Genomic DNA, 22,316 nt, shown 5'->3' with positions numbered 1-22,316 from the left:
ATTGGTTGAGCCCAGGAGTTTGAGGTTGGTGTGAGCTAGGCTGACGCCACGGCACTCTAGTCTGGGCAACAGAGCAAGACTCTGTATCAAAAAAAATAAAATAAAAAAGTTAAAAAAAAAAAAAAAGAAAAGGAAATGGATCCTGTCATGAAGTACTTTCTGTTCTTCTAGTAGATGAGATAGGGTTTATTATATACACTGAAAACTAGAACTCTGTGTTTGGGACTGTATTATACAGTATACATGCTAAAAGAATTCAGAGACTTTTAGGGGTAAGTAAAACTGTACCAGAGGAATAGGATGATTTTGCTTCTAAAGAATTGTTAAGTGAACTGGCTTTTCTTTTAGGATGCACTGGCCTGGAAGAGCTACTTGGAATTGATCCTTCCTTTGAGCAGTTTGAAGCACCGTTGTTCAGCCAGCTAGCAAAAACCTTGGAGCGCAGCATTCAGACCAAAGAAGTGAACAAACAGTTGGATGAAAACATTTCGTTATTCCTTATTCACTTGTCCCCTTACTTCCTGCTTAAGCCAGCACAGAAGTGTCTGGAATGGTTGATTCGCAGGTAGCTAATGGAATTACAGAAAAATTAAATAGTTGAGAACACTTATAAATTTAAAGTTGAAAAATTAGGTGTATTAAGAGAGTAATACAATGTGTATTGCGTGAGATAGGCATGCTCTTCTGTTTTTAAACTCATTTTTGTTGATACTGAAAAATAGAACTGATGATCTTGCATAAATAGTCTAACCTTGTTGGTTCTGAGGAGCTCTTTGTCACTTTTGCCATATAGATTACTCCTGCACACTTGGGGCAAAGGGTATTAAACTTTCATGCCAAAATAACAAACTGGTTTGGGAAAAGGGTAACAATATCCTCTAACATACCATTACTTAAGAAAAACAGTAATAGCTAATGTGTTTTGAGCATTTACACACTGGGCCCTGTGGTAAGCACTTTACCTGCATTATCTCACTTAATCTTCTAGCCTTCTGATGGGTAGATACTTATATTATCCCCGTCTTACAGTTGAGAAAATTGAGGCTTAGAGGGGTTAAGTTGCCTGAGTCACACAGTAGTAAGTGGCAGAGCTGGGGTACAACTGAAGTTTGTTTCCAAGGTCTTATCTTTTATCTGCTTTGGGAATTGTCTCAGTAAATTTTCCCAGTTTATTTTCCCACTTTTTGATATTATGTCACAGCGTACACATTTTTTTTAATTCTCTCATTATATGTGTTTTAAAAGTAGATTTCAGTTTCATTAACTGGCGATATGGGGATGAAGTGAGTCAGGAAGCAAGTGAGTCATTGCGAGAACATAATTTAAACTTGGGTCTTCTGATTATCAGAACATTAGATTCATCAGGCAAGAAAGAATGTTTAAACATCTGTAAAATTTCCCTCTGTTTTCTAGCATTTAATTTTCCCCAAATAGATTTTCAGTGTAAAGAGTGCTTTTTGCAGTTGCTTTTTCATTTGTTTCTTCAGGTAACTTATTTATCCAGCAAACCATTAAGTTCGATACATGGCTAAGTAGGTTGCACTTCATTACTGTTTTGAGATAAATGCCATAATAAAGATTTAGGCAAAGTATAGGCATGTAGGTCTGCCTAGAGTAATTGAGGAAGCTTCATGGAAAAAGGAACATCTTGACTAGTATTAAACCCATATGTAAAACTAATAAAAGGCAGGTTGATATGGTACTATAAGAAAAGTACATGTAAAAGGATAAGAGAGTTTAGGCAGATATAGAGGGATCACTTGGCTTGGAGAATTAGAAAAACCATCTTGAAGAAGGAGGTATTTGAGCTAGGTCTTGAAAACTGGGAAGGATTCCATGTATCTGACAGAATTAATAAATCTATATTACTATTAGGGTAGAGGAACTGATAGAAAGTTTTGTGAAGTTCATTGACTTCACATATATGTGAAGGTTGTCATTTGATAATTTTTTTTTTTTTTTTTTTTTTTTTTTGAGACAGAGTCTTATTCTGTTGCCCGGGCTAGAGTGCTGTGGCGTCAGCCTAGCTCACAGCAGCCTTAAACTCCTGGGTTCAAGTGATCCTCCTGCCTCAGCCTCCCGAGTAGCTGGGAATACAGGCATGCGCCACCATGCCCGGCTAATTTTTTATATATATTTTTTTAGTTGTCCAGATAATTTCTTTCTATTTTTAGTAGAGACGGGGTCTCGCTCTTGCTCAGGCTGGTCTTGAACTCCTGACCTTGAGCAATCCCCCCGCCTTGGCCTCCCAGAGTGCTAGGATTACATGCGTGAGCCACCGTGCCTAGCCTCATTTGATAATTTTTAATATGATTTTTAAATAATTTTTATATATGGTTGTCATTTGATAATTTTTTTCATCCAAAGAAATTAATGTGATTTTCTTTTAAGTAGTCTTTTGGGTTTAGAAGTATGCTAGTTAGGAAGGCTGTGGAAGGTGACTGGAGCATGGAGAGAAGCTGAGCTTTACTGTCTAGTTGACCAATTTGTTTAAAAAAAAATGAGAAAGTGAATAGGATGTAAATTTTGATTTGAATGTTCAAATATATAAGAATTGGCAGGACCATGTTGAGCCATACTTGAATGCAAAATAGTTTCAGTGCTTTGTGTCTTGTTTATCATTATGTGGTTGCTTTCACTGATACTCATTCTAGGTAGTTTTAGCTCATTGATGTACAATTTGGACATGTAAGGAAGTAGGTGCTTATTAAGTTTTGTGTCAATTTGAATTGTTTGCTTTTTTCCCCAGGTTCCATATCCATCTTTATAACCAAGATAGCCTTATTGGTTGTGTTCTGCCATACCATGAGACAAGAATATTTGTACGGGTTATACAGCTTCTAAAAATTAATAATCCAAAGCACAAATGGTTCTGGTTGTTGCCAGTTAAGGTATGATTGCTAAACGACACATATCTATAATCATTACAAATCTTGGTTAAGGAATATAATTTGGAAAAAATACAGTCAGTCCTCCTGGGGATAGTACAGATACTATTTTAATTAACCTCCATTACTTTTATTTCCTAACTTGCAGTTAAAACAATTATTAATAATATTTAGCTGTTATTTAGTACCTGCCAGCAGACTAAGCAATTTACGTATTATGTTGGATTCTCACAAAACCCCATTTTTATAGGGGAGGACAGGCTCAGAAAATTAAGTTACTTACCATATACAGTTCATATAAGTGGCAGAGTTGTGATTTCAATCCCCATCTGATTCCAAAGCCTGTGTCTTTCTACCATACGAGGCACTTTGGCATTTTAAATTTTGGAACTGAAGAGCTTAAAAAAAGTTGGAGATGAAGAAAGGTAGAAGATACTTATAAAATTAAAAGGATATGGATAAATTGAAGGGCTTCAGGAAATTAGTAAAGTTGTGAAGAAGGTGCTAGGAATTAATTTCCAAATGAATAAAAGAATGCTTGCCTCACAGGAAGGGTCTAGGTAAAATCAGATAAAATGCTATTGTAGTAAAGCCAACCGACTTACTGTTGTTAGCACCTTGTTTGCAGCATATGGTAGAGGAAAGTAGACGTGTGTTGTTGGCTGGAACTTACTGCCTGTTGAACAATGTGGTCCAGGTTAGGAGGGGGACAGATGGAGACAAAAGTAGTCTCGCAGACTGTGGAGCTGTGCAGACTTGGTGGGTGATGATAGTGAGGTCAGTGGACAGAATTAGTAAGAGGGAAGGAATGGGGACTTTTTAATTAGGAGGATTTAAGAATCTGGTTGTAAAGCACTTGAACTAAAGAATGTACAAGAAGGCCAACCTATGATAATGCTTATCAAACAGCCCTTCCCAGCATTCACTCTGCTCATAGTACCGTAATCATTTTTCCCCTCATCTATCCCCAGACCCTGTTGCTCCCTCTTACTCTAGGTATCCAAACCCTATTCACCTATGAAAGTTCACTTAATTCTCCTTTCATGGATTTAGTCAGTATTGAGCACCTAATACATTCCATGTACAATGCTAGGTGATAGGAATAGCAGTGTAAGTTGGCCAGGTTCCTGGTCTGTTTCTGGTATTGGTGTTAATTGTAAAGCAGTGACAAAACCATATCACATTGACTCAAAAACCAAATCTAATCAGGAGAATTACTAAGAATCTAGAGAATTTAGATTTAGATAAATATGTATCAAAATGTAACATATGAAAGCATTTTCCCACTAAGTATCTCCACCCTCATTGCTGCCCCTCTGTTTTGAATTTCTAAAGTTTGCACAATTATGTTAATCTCATCACCACTAGTTATAAGAAGAGCTTATATTTTGTACTTATGAGCTGTAGCAGTATAAAGACTTTGCTAGGGTAGGTACTTTAGTGATCGGTTGATAAATAACCTCAATAGTTGGTTCTTTCTGTCAATAACAGCAATCTGGAGTGCCCTTAGCTAAAGGAACTTTGATTACCCACTGCTATAAAGATCTTGGATTTATGGATTTCATTTGTAATCTGGTGACAAAATCTGTGAAGGTAAGTAGCATGTTGTTTCACGAATGTATAATTCCGTGAAAAGACTGCGCACTCTCATTGAAGAAAATGTACTAAAGTCTTCCCTAATAAAAATGGTGCTTTGAAGAAATTCCTTTTGTTAAATGATCTGGTGTTTTGAAGCATGAGCAGTTTGAGAATCAGTCTTTTTTCATTCTTATCATGTGTATGTTTTCAATGTTGCATATGGTAAGAATTAAAATGTCAAAGCCTGAAGTAGTTCAGGGGAGCTGTAAATATTTTTGTAGTTTTATCTTATTGGCCTTTCCGTCTTAAATGTGTTTTGTTTGTGTTCCTTGTGCCAGGTTTTTGCCGAGTACCCAAGCAGCTCAGCTCAGTTGAGGGTGCTGTTGGCCTTTTATGCCTCTACTATTGTGTCTGCGCTAGTGAATGCTGAGGACATATCAGACAATATCATCGCCAAACTATTTCCATATATCCAAAAGGTTGGCCCTGCTGATGTGTAAAGTAGATTACTTTGTACTTAAAGGAATTTTCTTGGTTTTGAAAATTTCATTTAGATGTGTTTTCAAATGGACAGTTTATTTCAGATGGTTGATGAGATTTAATCTTTAGATAAAAAATATGACTTTTTTGGTTTTAAAAACTCCCCAAGGTGGAACCCTAATTAGGACTCTTAAGAATAAATATTGGCTATCTAACCCTGCCACTATCTCCCAGATCTATTTTCTTAGCAGTCATTTTACCTTACTGGAAAGAAAATCGAGTAGGCAATCTCTTCAAGACATAGGCAGTCTCGCATTCTTTTTGCATTGGCTTCTGCTTCTCAATATTTCTCCTTCCCAAGTGCCTTGTTGCCTGATGCCTTCCCACATGCCCCATGGAGGTACTGCTTTTTGCCTCCCACCAGTGTCCCAACTTATCTTTAATCAGATACTTTTTTCTTCTTCTGTTACTGATCTGATTGAAGTCTCCCTTCTACAGGAAGGTGTTTGCACATAAAAGAAGAGCTGGCTGGCTCCTATTAGGATGTGTGGTGGATGTCTGAGTTGGGAGACTTTCTGAAATACCTTCTCTCATCCAACAGACTTGTATCATCTCTGTATCCACTTGGGAAAAGGGGTCAACACCTTGATTGTTCACTTCTGAAGAGTGATTGACTCTCTGTGCATTAGGTTGTATTAACTTCTAACTTAAGACATTTCTAATTTGTAAGAGTACGTAACATTTTAAGTAGAAGAAAATAATGTTTATCATTTTTTCTTATTTAAAAAAATATTTAGGGATTGAAATCATCTTTACCAGATTATAGAGCTGCAACATACATGATAATATGTCAGATTTCTGTGAAAGTGACAATGGAAGATACCTTTGTGAATTCATTGGCGTCACAGATCATCAAAACATTGACCAAGATTCCCTCTTCGATCAAGGATGGGTTAGGTTGCTTGATAGTGCTCCTGCAGAGACAGAAGCCAGAGAGCCTTGGGAAAAAGTATGTACAATTGAATTGAGAATGGATGCTAGTCAGAAGTGAATGAATGATTTTGGATAATTTTTTTTGTAAGATAAGTGATATATATATATATTTTTATATTGTCATTCATTGTCTAGCTTGTAAAGTCAACATCATATATACTTGTTTCCTCCAAGGGCATTCCCTCACTTGTGTAATGTTCCTGACCTTATTACAATACTTCATGGGATTTCTGAAACTTACGATGTCAGTCCTCTTCTGCGTTACATGCTTCCCCATCTGGTTGTCTCCATCATTCATCATGTTACTGGTATGTGGTTTTATATTTTGTGCCTAGAAACTTACTTTCTAAGATTTAATCCTCTTAAATTAGGAACCATATCCTAGTCAATAGCTTTTGAAATATTTAAAATTTCTCTCATCCAATTGTTTTTGCATAACTTGTTTATTTTTCTTAAGCAAGAAACATTTAGGGTAGGAAGTGGGTTAGTTGAAGAGAGATCCTGGTTAATTGAATGGTTTCTCAGAATTCTCTTTTTTAGATCTGTATTCTTAAATAGTCTTTACATGGAAAAAAACTATGGAATTATTTTAAAATGCATTACTGAGTAAACCTTTGCCTTCTCACTTAATGAACTTTAGTGATGCATTTACGATAAATATCTCATCCAGTTGCCAAAAAAGTTTTTCTCCCTGTAGTCATTGAAAATGTAAGACCAAGAAAATTTCATACATAAAAATCCTGATTACAAAATGGCCAAAAAATGAGTTAGAAAGTTATTATTTGTATTATTTGTTTTTTACCTTTCAATACATACGTAAAGACAAAGAAGAAACACTTGGTCTTACTGCTACTCGGAGAATGCTAAGAAAGACATCTCTAAAATTATGTTAGTCGATCAGAAAATAAGGTTATCACAACCAAATCTTGGTTTAAAAATGCATTTCAGAAAAATGACTAGCATAAATGAAAGTATATTCTTCCTGTTCTATTGCTGATGAGTAATGTGGTCCCAGTCTTTGAAGGCAGGGGCCAACATCAGCTTTGCATATTTATAGTAAATCTGGATGGTTCACTTAGGAGGTATGGATTGAAACAAAAACCTGTTCTTAGAGGTAGTTTATTGAGATTTACCCAACTTCACCACTAACTTGTAATGTGACTTAGGGAAAGAATATGTAATTTTTGGACTTTTGTTTTATTGTTGTTATAGACGTGATAATACTTGTTAAAAATATAGATGTTCAGGTGAAGGACAAATGAGGGTAATGTATACAAAAACGCTTTGAAAAATATAAATGCCTACACAGGTGAAATACACTTTTGAAAATAGGTGAAAAGCTGGATATCAATATATATGTTCTAAAATTATTCTTAGAAAGATTTTCTATTGTAAGTAAATTTAATAGTGCTAGCATGCAAAAAAATTTTCCCCAACTCAGTTTTAATGTGTTACATATTAAGGAGAAGAAACCGAAGGGATGGATGGTCAAATCTACAAGAGACACTTAGAAGCTATACTTAAAAAAATAGCACTGAAGAACAACTTAGACCACTTGTTGGCTAGGTAAGCTGTTATTTTTGACATGCTTTTGATTTACATTTTTGTGGCTCAATATACTTTTCAGGGCTGGTTAGAAGTTTTCCGGTATTCCTTTTTAATGTACATCTTGCTTTGTCTGTATCATTTTGTTAACTTTATATACTAATCTAATAACTGGCAGCATAAACAGCAAAAGTAGGCCAGGGACGGTGGCTTGTACCTGTAATCCTAGCACTCTGGGAGGCCCAGGCGGGAGAATGGCTCAAGGTCAGGAGTTTGAGACCAGCCTGAGCAAGAGCGAGACCCTGTCTCTATTAAAAATAGAAATTAAAAACATATAGAAAACTAAAAATATATAGAAAAAATTAACCAGGCATGGTGGTGCATGCCTATAGTGCCAGCTGCTCTGGAGGCTGAGGCAGAAGGATTGCTTAAGCCCAGGAGTTTGAGGTTGTTGTGAGCTAGGCTGACGCCACGGCACTGTAGCCTGGGCAGCAGAGCGAGACTGTCTCCAAAAACAAATAAAATAAAATAAAAAGCAAAAATAGTGTTTCTTGATTGTCTTTAGTGCTTATAGATGAAAACAGAAAGTTAATGGTTAAGCTAAATTTGGGTTATAACTGAATACAATTTGCGGCTGTTTGAAGTTTTCTATTAATAAATGGACCATTATGCCTGCAACAATACATTACAGTTAATAGTAAGTATCAATTAGAAGCTTAATACTGAGAGTAGTAAAGATTATTTCTTCCTTAAAAATAATTCAGTCTTCCTTTTTCCTTTTTTTTTTTTTTAATTAAAGAACAACTTGATACAGTGAAAAGGATGTAGGCATTGCAGTCAGATGAGGTTTGAATCCTACTTTATGCCACTTCCAGTAGAGTAGTAGATATGGAGGTAAGATTGGATCTGGTTTGCCTTTGTGTAGCATCAGGCTTATAGCTGTCTGCTGGTGGGCATCATTCGTGCCCCTTGCTCAGAGGGTTGGTTTATGAATTAAAGGAGAACATACCGGTGAAGTAGCATTGAGAGCTGAGGCCCTGGAATCAGACTGGGCTTTTTTTTTTTTTGAAACAGGGTCTCATTCTGTTGCTGGGGCTAGAGGGCAGTGGTGTCATCATAGCTAACTGCAACCTTAAACTCCTGGGCTCAAGCGATCCTCCTGCCTCAGCCTCCTGAATAGCAGGGACTACAGATGTATGCCACCACGCCTGGCTAATTTTTCTGTTTTTTTGTAGAGACGGGGTCTCGCTGTGTTGCTCAGGCTGGTCTTGACCTCTTGGCCTCAAGCGATTCTCCCATCTTGGCTTAGCAAAGTGTTGGGATTGCCAGACTAGGCTTTAAAATTAAAAAACCCACTCTGGTTTTTATGGCACAGAAGAGCTTACTAAATGTTGGCTTTTGTTGCTGTTCTCGTTTAACCTCAGGTAAATTGGAAGACTTCTTACCCTAGTTTATCTATAAAATAAATACTGTAATTTCTACTTTGCAGAGGTATGACAGCTAGAGATAACATTCCTAAAGCACCTAAAACATAGTAGGTACTCAATAAATAATAACGCGTGTACTGATATTTCTCTTTTGCAGCCTTCTTTTTGAAGAGTATATCTCATATAGCTCACAGGATGAAATTGATCCTAATAAAGTAACTTTGCTTAATGAACAATTTCTTCCACTCATCAGACTTTTAGAAAGCAAGTAAGTTGTGTGTATGTTTGTGCTTTTCTTTAATGTGTACCTCCTGCTCTATAAAGATATGATTTACAAGTCACATCTTAATATAGTAAATTTTAATAAAACTATCCTTTTCTTACTTTTTCCTCTTTAGAAACAAACACATATAGGAATTAAAAATATTTGAAATATAAGAGGAAATAGGGGTTATGTTAGGACTGTGGAGAGTAGAATTTTTTAATACAGAGACTGTATTTGTTATTGGAGTAGTCATATAACAAACTTGACCAATGTCACTTTGTTTTACACATACCATTTATTAGAATTTAAGTGTTAATCTTAGGAATTTTTTAAAATTTTATGTCTTTCCTTTATACATGTATGGTGTGTGTATAGTTAATAACTTTATTAAGAATAATGAGTTAATTCTTTAATTTCTTCCCAGATATCCCAGAACGTTAGATATTGTATTAGAGGAGCACCTAAAGGAAATTACAGATCTGAAAAAACAAGAGCATTTTCACCAATTTATTTCTCTTTCTACAAGTGGAGGAAAATATCAGGTATGTTGCTCTTCTCCAGAGGAATTATGACAATTAGGGGTATATTCGTGGTTATCTGAAGAGCTTCAAAAGGAAATTTGCCACTTTATGCCTCTCTGCGAAAAATTGTGGCAAATTTCCTAGAGAAATGAGACTTTGTACCGTTTGCCTAGTTATTTGAAGTAAGGCTCTGAGGCAGGAATTGAATAATTGGAGAAAGGTACAATAATTTTTAAATAACTGTGAACGTGATACTCACTTCACGAAAAGTATTATGTGGGAATTTTGTATATAATATTCCTTAACAGTTACCAAAGGGTGGTTTCACATAGATTTGTGGCGTTCCTTATTTTTCTCCTAGGTCTGTACTTTCCAGTGTCCTAGCCACATATTGCTATTTGGATCATTGATTAGAAAAGGGAAGGTGGGCTCTATTTCATGATCATGTTAAAACTTCAGGAATATTCTGGTGATTCAACTCTAAAATCGTTATATTAGAAGTTAGACATTTAAGCAGAAGTTTTTATAATTAGCCTTGAAAACAGATATTATGAAGGGAAATATAATTGTTTTAGTTTTGCTCTTCTGTAATTAGACTTTCATCTTTAACAGTGTTGGATTTCCAAATCTTAGGTTGATAGATAGACTTCCTTTTTAGTCTAATTACGTAAGTGAGCTAAGTTGTCACTTACTCTTGAGCATCACTATTTGTTATATCATTTAGATGAGTTGCATTCTCTCTTCACTGAGGTGCTAATATAGTGATTTATTTTAGATGCTTTTTACTTTGGAATCAGATATGTAAAGAATAGAGATTTACTTCATAGAATTACTTCACTAAATTAGACCTACACATAGACACACGGTATACACAAAATCAGACCATTAACAATACAGATTTTGGCTGGGCGTGGTGGCTCACGCCTCTAATCCTAGCACTCTGGGAAGCTGAGGTGGGCGGATCGTTTGAGCTCAGGAGTTCGAGACCAGCCTGAGCAAGAGCAAGAGACCCCGTCTCTACTAAAAAAAAAAAAAAAAAAAAGAAAGAAATTAGCTGGACAACTAAAAATATATATATAAAAAATTGGCCAGGCATGGTGGCACATGCCTGTAGTCCCAGCTACTTGGGAGGCTGAGGCAGCAGGATTGCTTGAGCCTAGGAGTTTGAGGTTGTTGTGAGCTAGGCTGACCCCACAGCACTCTAGCCTGGGCAACAGAGTGAGATTCTGTCTTAAAAAAAAAAAAAAATACAATATGGATTTTTTCACCTGTTGTAACTCATACCATGTTCTAGAGGCAAGGATTTTGCTTCACTTTTTGGTTTCTGTCATTAGATAGTTGTTACAGAATATGTTGGGCAGTTTAGGGTGGTTTTTTTTCTGGTTTTTGTTCTTGATCACATGCCACTTATATTAACTCAAATCATTTGATAATTGTGTCAAACCCTGTAGTTTTTAGCAGATTCTGATACCTCTCTGATGCTCAGTCTGAATCATCCACTTGCTCCTGTGAGACTTCTGGCCATTAATCATCTGAAAAATATCATGAAAACATCAAAGGTTTGTGTCAAACAGCTTTCCTTTGTGATTTGTTTTCCTTGTGATGAACAGTAATTCTAGAATAAGAAATTGAAGTTACCATCTAGAATTGATACTGTTTAATTTCTGATAAGAGTACTTGGGACTAAGATTTAGGACTACATATGCCAGTAGTCCCCATTTTAACAACAACCTAATAATGCCCTCTTTCATATGTTTCCACATTGCAAATTACTAGTTTAGCTTTGGTTCAGTGTTTTTCGAGCTGGAATTTATAGACCAATTCAAAAAGGTTTATAAATTATCTGAAAAATTTTTAGTTTTGAAATTTCATATTGATAGTCTTTATTTTATGGTAAGGCATATTTTGGGACATCTGAATGATAACTTTTGAACACTATCCTATGATTTCAGTGCCAGCAGTGGCATTTGTATTTAAAATTTTGGTGGCTCCTAATAATAGGTATGAGGCTGACTTAATTTGTAAATAACTTGTTATAATTTGTTTTTATACCCAAAGGCACTGGTATGAAGATTTTGCAGTGATTCCAATAGAACAGTATTTTCCATACTTCAATCATTCAAGCAGTACCTGCATAATTTTTGCTAAATTAACTTACCACTGATATTATTTTCTTAAAATTTGTCTTTTAACTTATTTCAAATAGACTCATTATTTTTTTTTACTCAGCCTTCAAACTGTGAATGTGAAGTATATAATTGTATACACATTTTACTGTAATTACTATGAAAATAGGAATGTTCCATCTGTGTAATATCTAAAGTTATATACCGTGATTTGAAAAATTCCAGGAATAAAGTGGTACAAGTACAGTTCAATTTCAGCTAATTGTACTTATCACATTAAATTTATTTTAATTTGAATTTTATTATCTTTATTTGGTATTTTATATTTGCCCTGTAGATTTTTAAAATATTTTTTACTTTTTATATCTTCTATATTTTAAGGTGTTATACTTAATCTTCAAATTGATATATAAGTAATAAGTAATTAACAGCAACATTGAGATCCATGAGATTGTTTCTTTAAAAGTGGTAAAAGTGGTTGATGTAATATTCAGTTTTGAGAAATGTTGATTTATTTGATTCATTTCTAATCTGGCGTGAATTATGCTTTCACAAACTGTTAATAAGTTTATCTTACTGACTAGTTAAGTAATTAGCTAATTGAATACTGGTCTTTGTTCTGATAGGAAGATTTTGATGTCCAGAGTAAAAAGGATTTCTGAAATCTTCTAATGTTTCTGAAACTGTTCTTACCCTTTATTCATTTACTCTTAATCCCTTAATTCCCTGTTCTCTGGATTTGGTTAGTTTTTCAATGAAGGACACTATATACATTCAACTTACAGGCTTAAATATTGTAATTGTGATTAATGTCTTTGCATGTCAGATTTCATTTTCCCTTCTCTATTGATGGTAGGACATAGGTGCTATTCTAAATTCCAGATTGAGATATATGGCTGCTTATTAGCTCTTGAGGACATTTTGGTGGCGTTTGATACTCAAAACTTTGACTTAATTTTATTTAGTTGTTTTTTCCCTGCCATGTACAGGTAGGGATATATTCAGGTTGATGTGCAGTCTTTTTTTTTTTTTGGACTCAGAGTCTCACTCTGATGCCATGTGCCATGGCATCAGCCTAGCTCACAGCAACCTCAAACTCCTGGGCTCAGGCGATCCTCCTGCCTCAGCCTCCCGAGTAGCTGGGACTATAGGCATGCTCCACCATGCCTGGCTAATTTTTTCTATGTATTTTTAGTTGTCTAGCTAATTTCTTTGTATTTTTAGTAGAGACGGGGTCTTGCTGTTGCTGAGGCTGGTCTTGAACTCCTGATATCAAGCGATCCTCCCGCCTCGGACTCCCAGAGTGCTGGGATTACAGGCATGAGCCACTGTGCCCACCCCAATCTTATTTTTCTATTACTGTGAATGAGGATATACTTAGTTTTCTTTTGTTTCATTTATTGAAATACTTATTTTTAAAAATAGGATTTCTATTTTTGGCAGACTGGCTTTGCAGTATATGTCCTTAACCTTGTGAAAATCTAGGTCACAACAGTAGCTAACTTTTAACAGTGCTTATTATGTATAAAGCACTGTTCTACAGACTGACATATATTTTTTTAATCCTCTAACAACCCTTTGAGGTAGGTAGTACTACTATTATCAGACTTACTTTACTAATGAGAAGAGTGAGGCCCAGAAACATTAAGTAACTTGCCTAAGGTCACACAGCTAGTAGGTGGTAGAGCTAGGATTTAAACCTAGACATTCTTGTTCTTTAGTCTATGCACTGTCAATATCTGGGTTCTCATTTTAACAAGTTGAACTTCTTAATTGCAAAAATAATATTTGGATTATACATATTTTATTATATTTCCAGAAACTGGAAAAAGTTTTTATAAAAACAATTATTAATCAATCTCAAAAGGCCTTTTAAAGATTATCCAGTTCTAGAGCATTTGCGTTCTCATCCGGAGCAGAGCCTATGTTTTTTGACTGGTATTCAGGAGTACTTTTTACAAAACCATGCTTCCTTTCTAGCATACAGTCTTATGAGGTTTCTCGCAACAGCTAAATTAATTTTTTTTCTATTGCTCAGGAGGGTATTGATGAGTCTTTCATAAAAGAAGCTGTTTTAACCCGATTAGGTGATGATAACATAGATGTTGTTTTGTCGGCCATAAGCGCTTTTGAGGTGAGTGAATTTGTTGTTCATTAAGGTGTACAATTATGTTTGTAAATCTTTTCTTGCCCTTCATGTGATTCTCTGCTCGAGGCTGGAATATATTTGGAAATTATTTTTCCATTGGAAATTTGTTCTCTTAAGAGCACAGATTTAAGTCTGGTTAGGAGAAGCTTATAGGACTAATTAGACTGTGCAATTTGATATATATGGAAGTTTTTCAGAAAGAGAAAGTGCTTTGTAAATTTTCATATTGTTTTTAATATATTTTTATCAATAGCATTTACCTTGGGACCATGGAAGATTGTCTCATGAATGCCGCTTTTGAGAAATTGATCTCATAAAACTTTTAATTTACACCAGGCTACTTGGGAGAAATTCCTTAGAATTCATTATGTTTTAAATTTATAAAAAAAAGCACCATACATATTTGAAGCAAGTAAAAATTTACTCATGGATATTTATATTTTTTTCTCTCTAGATTTTCAAACAAAATTTTAGTTCAGAAGAGACTGTTTCAAATCTTCTGCATCTCTTTCAAAGAGCAGAACTTTCAAAGAATAGAGAGTGGTATGTATTCATTTCTCATACTATTTTGAATTGATGAAGTTCATTTTTTAATTTCTTTTTTTATGTTTTTTGCAACATATAATTTGGTTACATGACCCTTTGGTCGTGGTAGTAAAACAAATACTAATGTAATACTCTCTTGCATTATAAAACTAATAATTTGGGTTTGTGGGTGTTCATTATACTGTTCTCTACATTTAAAATTTTAATAAAATGTAAAGGGAAATATATAGTGTATTAAATTCTGGGAAGTAGAATGGGAAGGATTTTTTAATTTTCTACTCTATATAATTCTATATAATTTTTACTTTATAATTAAAAATACATACAAATATATTAAATGAATTGAAAAATAAGTTCAGAGGCACATGATATTTTCTTTATAGGTATTTAATGAGGTCGGGTTGTTTCATTTGGGGCACCAAAAAATGTTACAAGAAAAAGTAACTAAACTCCTTAGAGGATAAGAGCGTATCTTACATATTTTCATATTTATAGTATGGGTAGATAACTATCACATAGGATGTGCTCAGTTAATTTTTTTGAATGCCTGAGTGAATCTCTCATTTCCAGTGGAGTTGAGACATCTAATGTATGTTTTATGTTATAGTTAATCTCTAGGGATTTCTCCTTCCCCCACTCCCCTCAAAAAAGACTTGACAGGGTGAGCAGTTTAAAATTACTGTCACAGATAACTCCTTCATTGGCATGGATTTTAAGTGATGTCTTGGTTTCTCTGAATATTATTTTTGGTCAGGAGACCAGGATATTGTCAGTTGAGCTGAAACAAAGTAATGATGAATTTTATGCTGAATTGCAGCCTCTAATGTGTCTCTCAAGCAAATATGCTTACATATCTTTTAGGTACAAGGTACTTGAAATAGCAGCAGACATAATAATTAAAGAAGAGGTACTGAAGGAAAACGATCAGTTGTCAAATCAGGTGGTTGTACATTTGCTGCCGTTTATGGTCATCACTACTGATGATATGGAATCTGCTGACATGAAAATTGCTATATATTTATCAAAATCAGGAATTTGCTCTTTGCACCCGCTATTAAGAGGCTGGAAAGAAGGTAAGAAATTCAGTTGTTTTTTTGAAAAGGTCAACACATTACACTTTAAAAAGAAGATAGGTACAATTAAAAATTGGCTATATTTGTTGTTTGAAATTGTTTGTCATGTCATATTCCGGCAAGAAAATTTTTGCTAAGATAAAAAGCATATAATGGGCCGGGCCCGGTGGCTCACGCCTGTAATCCTAGCACTCTGGGAGGCCGAGGCAGGTGGATTGTTGAGCTCAAGAGTTCGAGACCAGCCTGAGCAAGAGCAAGAGACCCCGTCTCTACTAAAAAAAAATAGAAAGAAATTATATGGACCGCTAAATATATATATAGAAAAAATTAGCCGGGCATGGTGGCACATGCCTGTAGTCCCAGCTACTCGGAAGGCTGAGGCAGTAGGATTGCTTGAGCCCAGGAGTTTGAGGTTGCTGTGAGCTAGGCTGATGCCACGGCACTCTACCCCAGGTAACAGAGTGAGACTCTGTCTCAAAAAAAAAAAAAGCATATAATGAATAGGAAGCTGACTCACACACACATTCAGAATTGAATAAAAAGAAAAATAAAAAGCAAACTTTCATAGAGAAGTAATAAAATGTTTGCCTAAATTCCTTACTATACCTGACTCTTTATGTGAGTGTTGGTGGCATAAAGGCTGTCTGTATTCAATTTTTTTACAGCTCTTGAAACTCTAATTAAAAGCACAAAGTCAGGAAAACTAATTGGTATAGCAAATCAGAAGATGATTCAGTTGTTGGCTGACAATATAAATTCAGGAGATCCTTCTTCCATGTTACAGACGGTATGTATGCTATCAGAGTTCACTTTAAATGTAAAACACGTAATACCTAGATAGGCAAAAAATTGTTTTATGACAATCAAGAGCTACTGCTAATGGAGTATGTTTCTTTTTTAAGGTGGAGGATTTAATAAGCATTGGTGAAAAGGAGTCCTACAACCTGAAGCAGAAAGTGACGTTTCACGTGGTCATGTCTGTGCTTGTCTCTTGCTGTTCATCTTTAGAAGGAACTCACTTTCCATTTGCAATAAGAGTCTTCAGTTTGTTGCAGAAAAAAATAAAGAAGCTCGAAAGTGTCGTTACTGCAGTGGTAAGGAGTACAAAATCTCTAGAAAGTTGGATGTTGAGTAAAGTAACAAACTGGCCTATTAACCACAGCAAAACTGAAAATTAGAAGTGGAAATGTTGAGTCTGTGGATACTAGCTGGATGAAATGTGAAGTAGCGTTGCGTGGCAGTAGGGTAGCGAATTAGGCTCTCTCTTCCTTTGCAGAAAATGTCATTGAATTACAGAATTTTAACATTGTAATGTTTTGTATCTGGTGGCCGACTCTCCCCTTTATTGTCTTTATTGGGTAATTACCCAAGCTACACTTAACTACCTTTAGTGATGAAGGATTCACTTGGTATATTAGTGCTTGAGCAAAGTGCTATTTCATTCTATTGCTTGCTGAAAATGGATCTTTTATATTTTTAAATTTTAATACTACATTAGATTTGGATCTCTCCAGCCTATTACTGTCTTTGACAGTATTACTAAGGGGCATATTTGAGCTGTTTATATTTTTACCTACCTAGTACCACATCTTGAGGTAACAAGATTATTTCTTTTAATATCTGCCATATGTAATAGTATTTTGTTTTTAATTTGTCCTCCCAACTTCAGAGGGCTCCTCATTATAGGATTTGCTAAATGAATTACATCTTCTTAACATTTACATAGACCCTCAGGATTGTTACAAGTTCTGGTCATAGCCAATGTTAGCTAAAGTTTATAAACTTTAAAAAGAGTGAATCTTCACATTTTAAAAAGCAGTCCATATGGGCCCTTAACTTCTGACTTCTTTGTGTCTTTTGTGAGGTACGATTATGTGAACTATATGGGTTCTCAGTGTTAAAGGTGTGGACAAATTGAGCGTTTTGTATCTAAGTAGAAATGGGTTGTTTTATATTGCTTTTAGTGCCTTTTCTGAGGGTCATGACATATTTTCAGTTGTAGCAGCATATTGAGGTGATAAAATTCCTCACTGAAGATATTATTTTGTCAGTCTGGCTTTGGATTGTTTTCCTTCCAAGTTATTACTCTGTATTGGCAGTATGAAGCCTCATTTGTCATTTTCCTACACTTGTTCTGTATTTTTTTTTTTGGCTTTAGCAGTATAAATTCTAAACACCTTAGTATTTTGCTACTTGTTTAAAATCCACCTGCAAGTTTGAAGATTTTACCATGTCCCTTCAGATTAGCAGTAAAACTGAAATGAGGAGTCCTTTAACAATCTCTTGGAAATCCAACTCCTTATCTTTCTGTTTTGAAACATGCCACTTTATTACTACCCTTTATTTGATAAACAGTTTATATGAGTAAAGCTTATTTTTAGAGATAGTGTTTTAAGGTAAAATGTAGATAAAACCATATTTCACTTATCTGTATTTTTTCTTGTGAATAGTGATAGTTACCCTTCTTTAAAAATCTGATGAAAGCTATTAATCTTTTCCCCACCAAAATGCACATATAGAAAAAAATTTGCATATTACTTACCCAAAGGAACTTGTACATCCATCACAGCTCACTCATGTAACTCATGTTCAGAACCCCTTTAAGTTTGTATTAGTTTTTATTTGCTTTAATATTTCAGGAAATCCCCTCAGAATGGCACTTGGAACTGATGGTAGACAGAGGGATACCAATGGAGCTGTGGGCACATTACATAGAACAGCTCAACGGTGCCCAGAGGGTTGCTGTGGAAGACTCAGTTTTACTTGTATTTTCCCTGAAAATTTTCATTTATGCACTAAAGGCTCCTAAATCTTTTCCTAAAGGTAAGACATAAGTTGTGAATCTTTTAAATGTGATACTCTGCAAAATTGAATTATTGGCTTCATGATTATTCTTTGTCTTGAATGCAAAGCTCCCAGCATGTTCACGTAGGTTGTGCATCGTTTCTCTTTCCACGTCCATGTAGATAATATATGGTGGAATCCTGAACAACTGGAAGAAGATAGCAGAGAGTATCTGCGCTTGCTCGTTGGACTCTTTGAGATGATACTCAGTGGTGCTGATGCCGTTCATTTCAGGGTTCTGATGAAACTTTTCATAAAGGTACTAGGCTCATCCCTTCCAGGCATCTTCCTTATAAGAAGACATTGTGGGCTGGGCGAGGTGGCTCATGCCTATAATCCTAGCACTCTGGGAGGCTGAGACAGAAGGATTACTTGAACTCAGGATTTCGAGACCAGCCTGAGCAAGAGTGAGACCCCATGTCTGCTATTCATAAAAATAGAAAAATTAGCCGGCTGTTATGGTATATACCTATAGCCCCAGCTACTCGGGAGGCTGAGGCAAGAGGATCACGTGAACCCAGGAGTTGGAGGTTGTAGTGAGCTATGATGACACCACTGTACTCTACCCAGGGTGACAGAGCAAGACTCTATCTCAACAACACAAAAGAAGACGATGTTGTAGGTTATTTTATTAGTAACTGTGACCATTTACAATGAAAATGAAAGTAAACTTTTAAACAGTGAAGAGTATGTGATAGTAAACACAGGCTTTGTAAGGCAGTACTGTAATCAAACGCCAATCAGTAGGTTGAACAGACTATCATTGTTGCACCCCTGCTAGTTATTATTTATATGTAAGAATCACAACAGCCCAGTCTTTGGCTGGTTAATAGTATTTACAAATGAGAAAACTGATGTTCAGAGAGGTTATTTAGCACATGTGAAGTCACTCCGTTGGGAAATTTCATCCCAGGTACCAGTGACCTCTATGTTGCTAGGCCTAGTGGTCAGTTCTTGTTCTTGTCTGACTTGCTGTCTCCACAGCATTTGACACAGTTGGCATTACTCACATCATCTTCAAGGTACTTTCTTAATCAGGCTTCCCCATACACCTCTTGTCTAGGTTTTCTACTTAGCATCCTCTTTTTTGGTAAGTGTTTTCAAGTGCAGAGTTACAGTGAGGGTTCTGAATATCACTCTTCATTGACATCCTTCCCAATTGGTTTAAAATAGAAAGTATGAAGTAATTTTAAGTGATTAGATGGAGTAAAACATTGCATTAAATTGTTCATTTTATATAATTGTATACTAATGGAAAGAGGATTAGAACCCACTTATTTGAGTAAGAATTCAACTTCACTGTCTTTTTCTTTAATTAGGTACATCTAGAAGATGTTTTTGAGTTATTCAAGTTCTTTTCTGTTGTATGGACCTGTGGTTCTAGCCTTTCAAATCCACTTAACTGCAGTGTGAAAACAGCACTGCAGACTCAAGCTCTTTATGTAGGCTGTGCCATGCTTTCTTCTCAGAAGACACAGTGTAAACACCAGCTGGCATCCACATCTTCTCCAGGTATTGAAAGTAGCATTGTTATCTTCTGTCATCACCAACTGTTCATGCTTTTCCACTAGTATTGCTGCTAGACAGGCTCCCTGCCTACCCCTGAAGTACTTTTGCATTTATGGTAGTAGACCTGTCATAGTACTCCTGAACATAGGAGAAATGCACTGTGTTATACTTGGAAGCTCAAAGACAGGACACTAGAGTCACGGAGGGCATGGAGTAGAAGGCCACTTAGTCATTGCATCTGTCCTCAGGGCTGTCCGCTTTGGGTCCACAGTGAGCTTCTAGCCATATCTTGTCTGTGAGGAGTCTAGAAGTGTTGGCTGGTATCTATTTTAATATATTTACAAAAATGTTACAAAGTTCAAAAGTAAAAGGTACTATGATTATAATGTAATATAATATTATATATAAATATATGTTATAATTATTAATATAGTCATTGAAATGTTATGTTCAAAGATAATAGGTACTAATATTATAATGTAATATAAATATACAGTATTAAAATTATAATAACATATTCATTAAATGTTCAAAAGTAAAAGGTATAGCAATATAACATTGTTTACTAAAATAGACAATATTACAATTATATAATACATACATAATGATAATGTAATACAATATTATATGAATTAAGTTTCTGTTATTGGCTTGGGAATCTAAACACTAGTTATAACTTTCTACGCAGGTACATACTCTAACTCAGAGTCTTGCAAATAGCAAGTCTTTGCTGAATGAATAAATAAAATTTGTTCTACTATCACTTGTAAGATGGGGTGCCTTTTATTTGTTTGTTATGCCTAATCTCAGTATAGTAATTTATTTGCATGATTTAAAGCGAACTTCAAATATTTTTCCAATTTTTATGTAAAATATGCATTTTAAATCTGAATAAAATTAGTTGGGAAAATGAAATTACATAGATTTTAAATGGAAGAACATTCCTAAAAGCTGAGTGCTTAAATAATGTAGTTTTGATTTATGTTAGGTTTCAGTACCTTATTTGAACATGATAACCTTAGCAGTTAGTGCTTTGAATTTATCTTTGAATTTGGATTTTTTTTTTTTTTTTTTTTGGAAGCTCAGCTCTACCATATAGGGAATGTTAGCAAACAGATGTTTTGGTCTGAAGCTGTCCCTTGTGTGAATTCAATTTGCCAGCTATTCATTTCTAATTTTATTTCATAACTTAACTTTTTATGAGGACTAGAAAGAATTTCCAACTTTCTTAGGGTGATACAGGTTGATTGTCCCTTATCCGAAATGCTTGGGACTAGAAGTTAGAGTTTTTCAGATTTTGGAATATTTGCATATACATAATGAAATATCCTGGGGATGGGACCCAGATCTAAACACAGAACTCATTTATGTTCCATATACACCTTTAACACATAGACTGAAGGTAATTTTAGACAATATTTTTAATAATTTTGTGCACGAAACAAAGTTTGTGTACATTGAACCATTTTATTACCCTTTGTGGGTGTGCTTGCTTATAGGGATCAGGGTGGGCACAGAAAAGATATATCTCAGCTGAAGGGGGCCGGGAGGATCTTTTTTCCCTTGGGATTGCTGAATAAGCTGTTATGTGCCTGCGTTTTGACTGCAACCCATCACATAAGGTCAGGTGTGGAATTTTCCATTTGTGGTGTCATGTTGGCACTCAAAAAGTTTCAGATTTTGGAGGATTGGGATTTTGTTTGGATTTTTGGATCAGGGGTGCTCAACCCACATGAACTTCTCTGGCCTGAAAGCTTGTCAAGTTCTTTTTTAGTATTTCAGAGGTCGATAGATCATTTCTAGCAAAATGTAAATCATTAAAGTTTGTGTCAATAGAAATAAAGCCTAAATAACTAATTACCTTGAAAGGAATTTAGGTATCTTTTTGTCCCAGAGACATTTTTTTAAATACCCCAGTGCAGTTGGTCTCACACAGTCTTACTACATCCTCAGAGCAGGTTTTTTGTACGTTGTTGAACGGGTGGGGTGTAGAAAGACAAGGGAAGTTTCCAGGTTCTCAGTCTAAAACAAGCATAACATTGAAAATTGACAACGCTTACAGACAATAACAAAACTATAGACCATGTGGCCTGTATTCTAAATAAAATATTTGGAAATAAGATCTAACAGTGTATTTACAAAAATAATCATTTACCCAGATAGAGTTCATGCTAGGAATATAAATTGGTTCAGTATAAGGAACTATGTTAATATAATTGACTGTATTAATGTCAAAGAAGAAAACCCATATGATCACATCCAAAGATCTGAAAAGACATTAGCTAAAAATTAGTAATTATTCCTAATTGACAGCAAAATAGAAGTAACATGATAAAAATATTCTTCAAATCAGACGCTTGCATTTTCACTTC

General features: G+C 35.2%; 1 protein-coding gene across 1 annotated transcript in view; it reads left to right on the top strand.

Moving 5' to 3' along the window:
- Positions 1-22,316, top strand: part of HEATR1 (HEAT repeat containing 1) — a 49,708-nt gene that overhangs the window by 1,102 nt on the left and 26,290 nt on the right. Inside the window, exons 3-20 of the mRNA XM_045537267.1 lie at positions 349-565; positions 2,750-2,891; positions 4,380-4,481; positions 4,805-4,945; positions 5,744-5,955; positions 6,114-6,247; positions 7,403-7,505; positions 9,069-9,179; positions 9,601-9,718; positions 11,149-11,256; positions 13,862-13,957; positions 14,427-14,515; positions 15,380-15,591; positions 16,257-16,378; positions 16,494-16,685; positions 18,231-18,414; positions 18,558-18,694; positions 19,755-19,947. Of these exons, the coding sequence (XP_045393223.1) occupies positions 349-565; positions 2,750-2,891; positions 4,380-4,481; positions 4,805-4,945; positions 5,744-5,955; positions 6,114-6,247; positions 7,403-7,505; positions 9,069-9,179; positions 9,601-9,718; positions 11,149-11,256; positions 13,862-13,957; positions 14,427-14,515; positions 15,380-15,591; positions 16,257-16,378; positions 16,494-16,685; positions 18,231-18,414; positions 18,558-18,694; positions 19,755-19,947 (2,613 nt within the window). The remainder of the gene's footprint in view (positions 1-348; positions 566-2,749; positions 2,892-4,379; positions 4,482-4,804; positions 4,946-5,743; positions 5,956-6,113; positions 6,248-7,402; positions 7,506-9,068; positions 9,180-9,600; positions 9,719-11,148; positions 11,257-13,861; positions 13,958-14,426; positions 14,516-15,379; positions 15,592-16,256; positions 16,379-16,493; positions 16,686-18,230; positions 18,415-18,557; positions 18,695-19,754; positions 19,948-22,316) is intronic.

The sequence above is a fragment of the Lemur catta genome, chromosome 25, assembly GCF_020740605.2.
Source record: "Lemur catta isolate mLemCat1 chromosome 25, mLemCat1.pri, whole genome shotgun sequence".
Classification (NCBI taxonomy): domain Eukaryota; kingdom Metazoa; phylum Chordata; class Mammalia; order Primates; family Lemuridae; genus Lemur; species Lemur catta.
The sequence above is the reverse complement of the archived record's forward strand: the minus strand, read 5'-3'. Positions and strand labels throughout refer to the sequence as shown.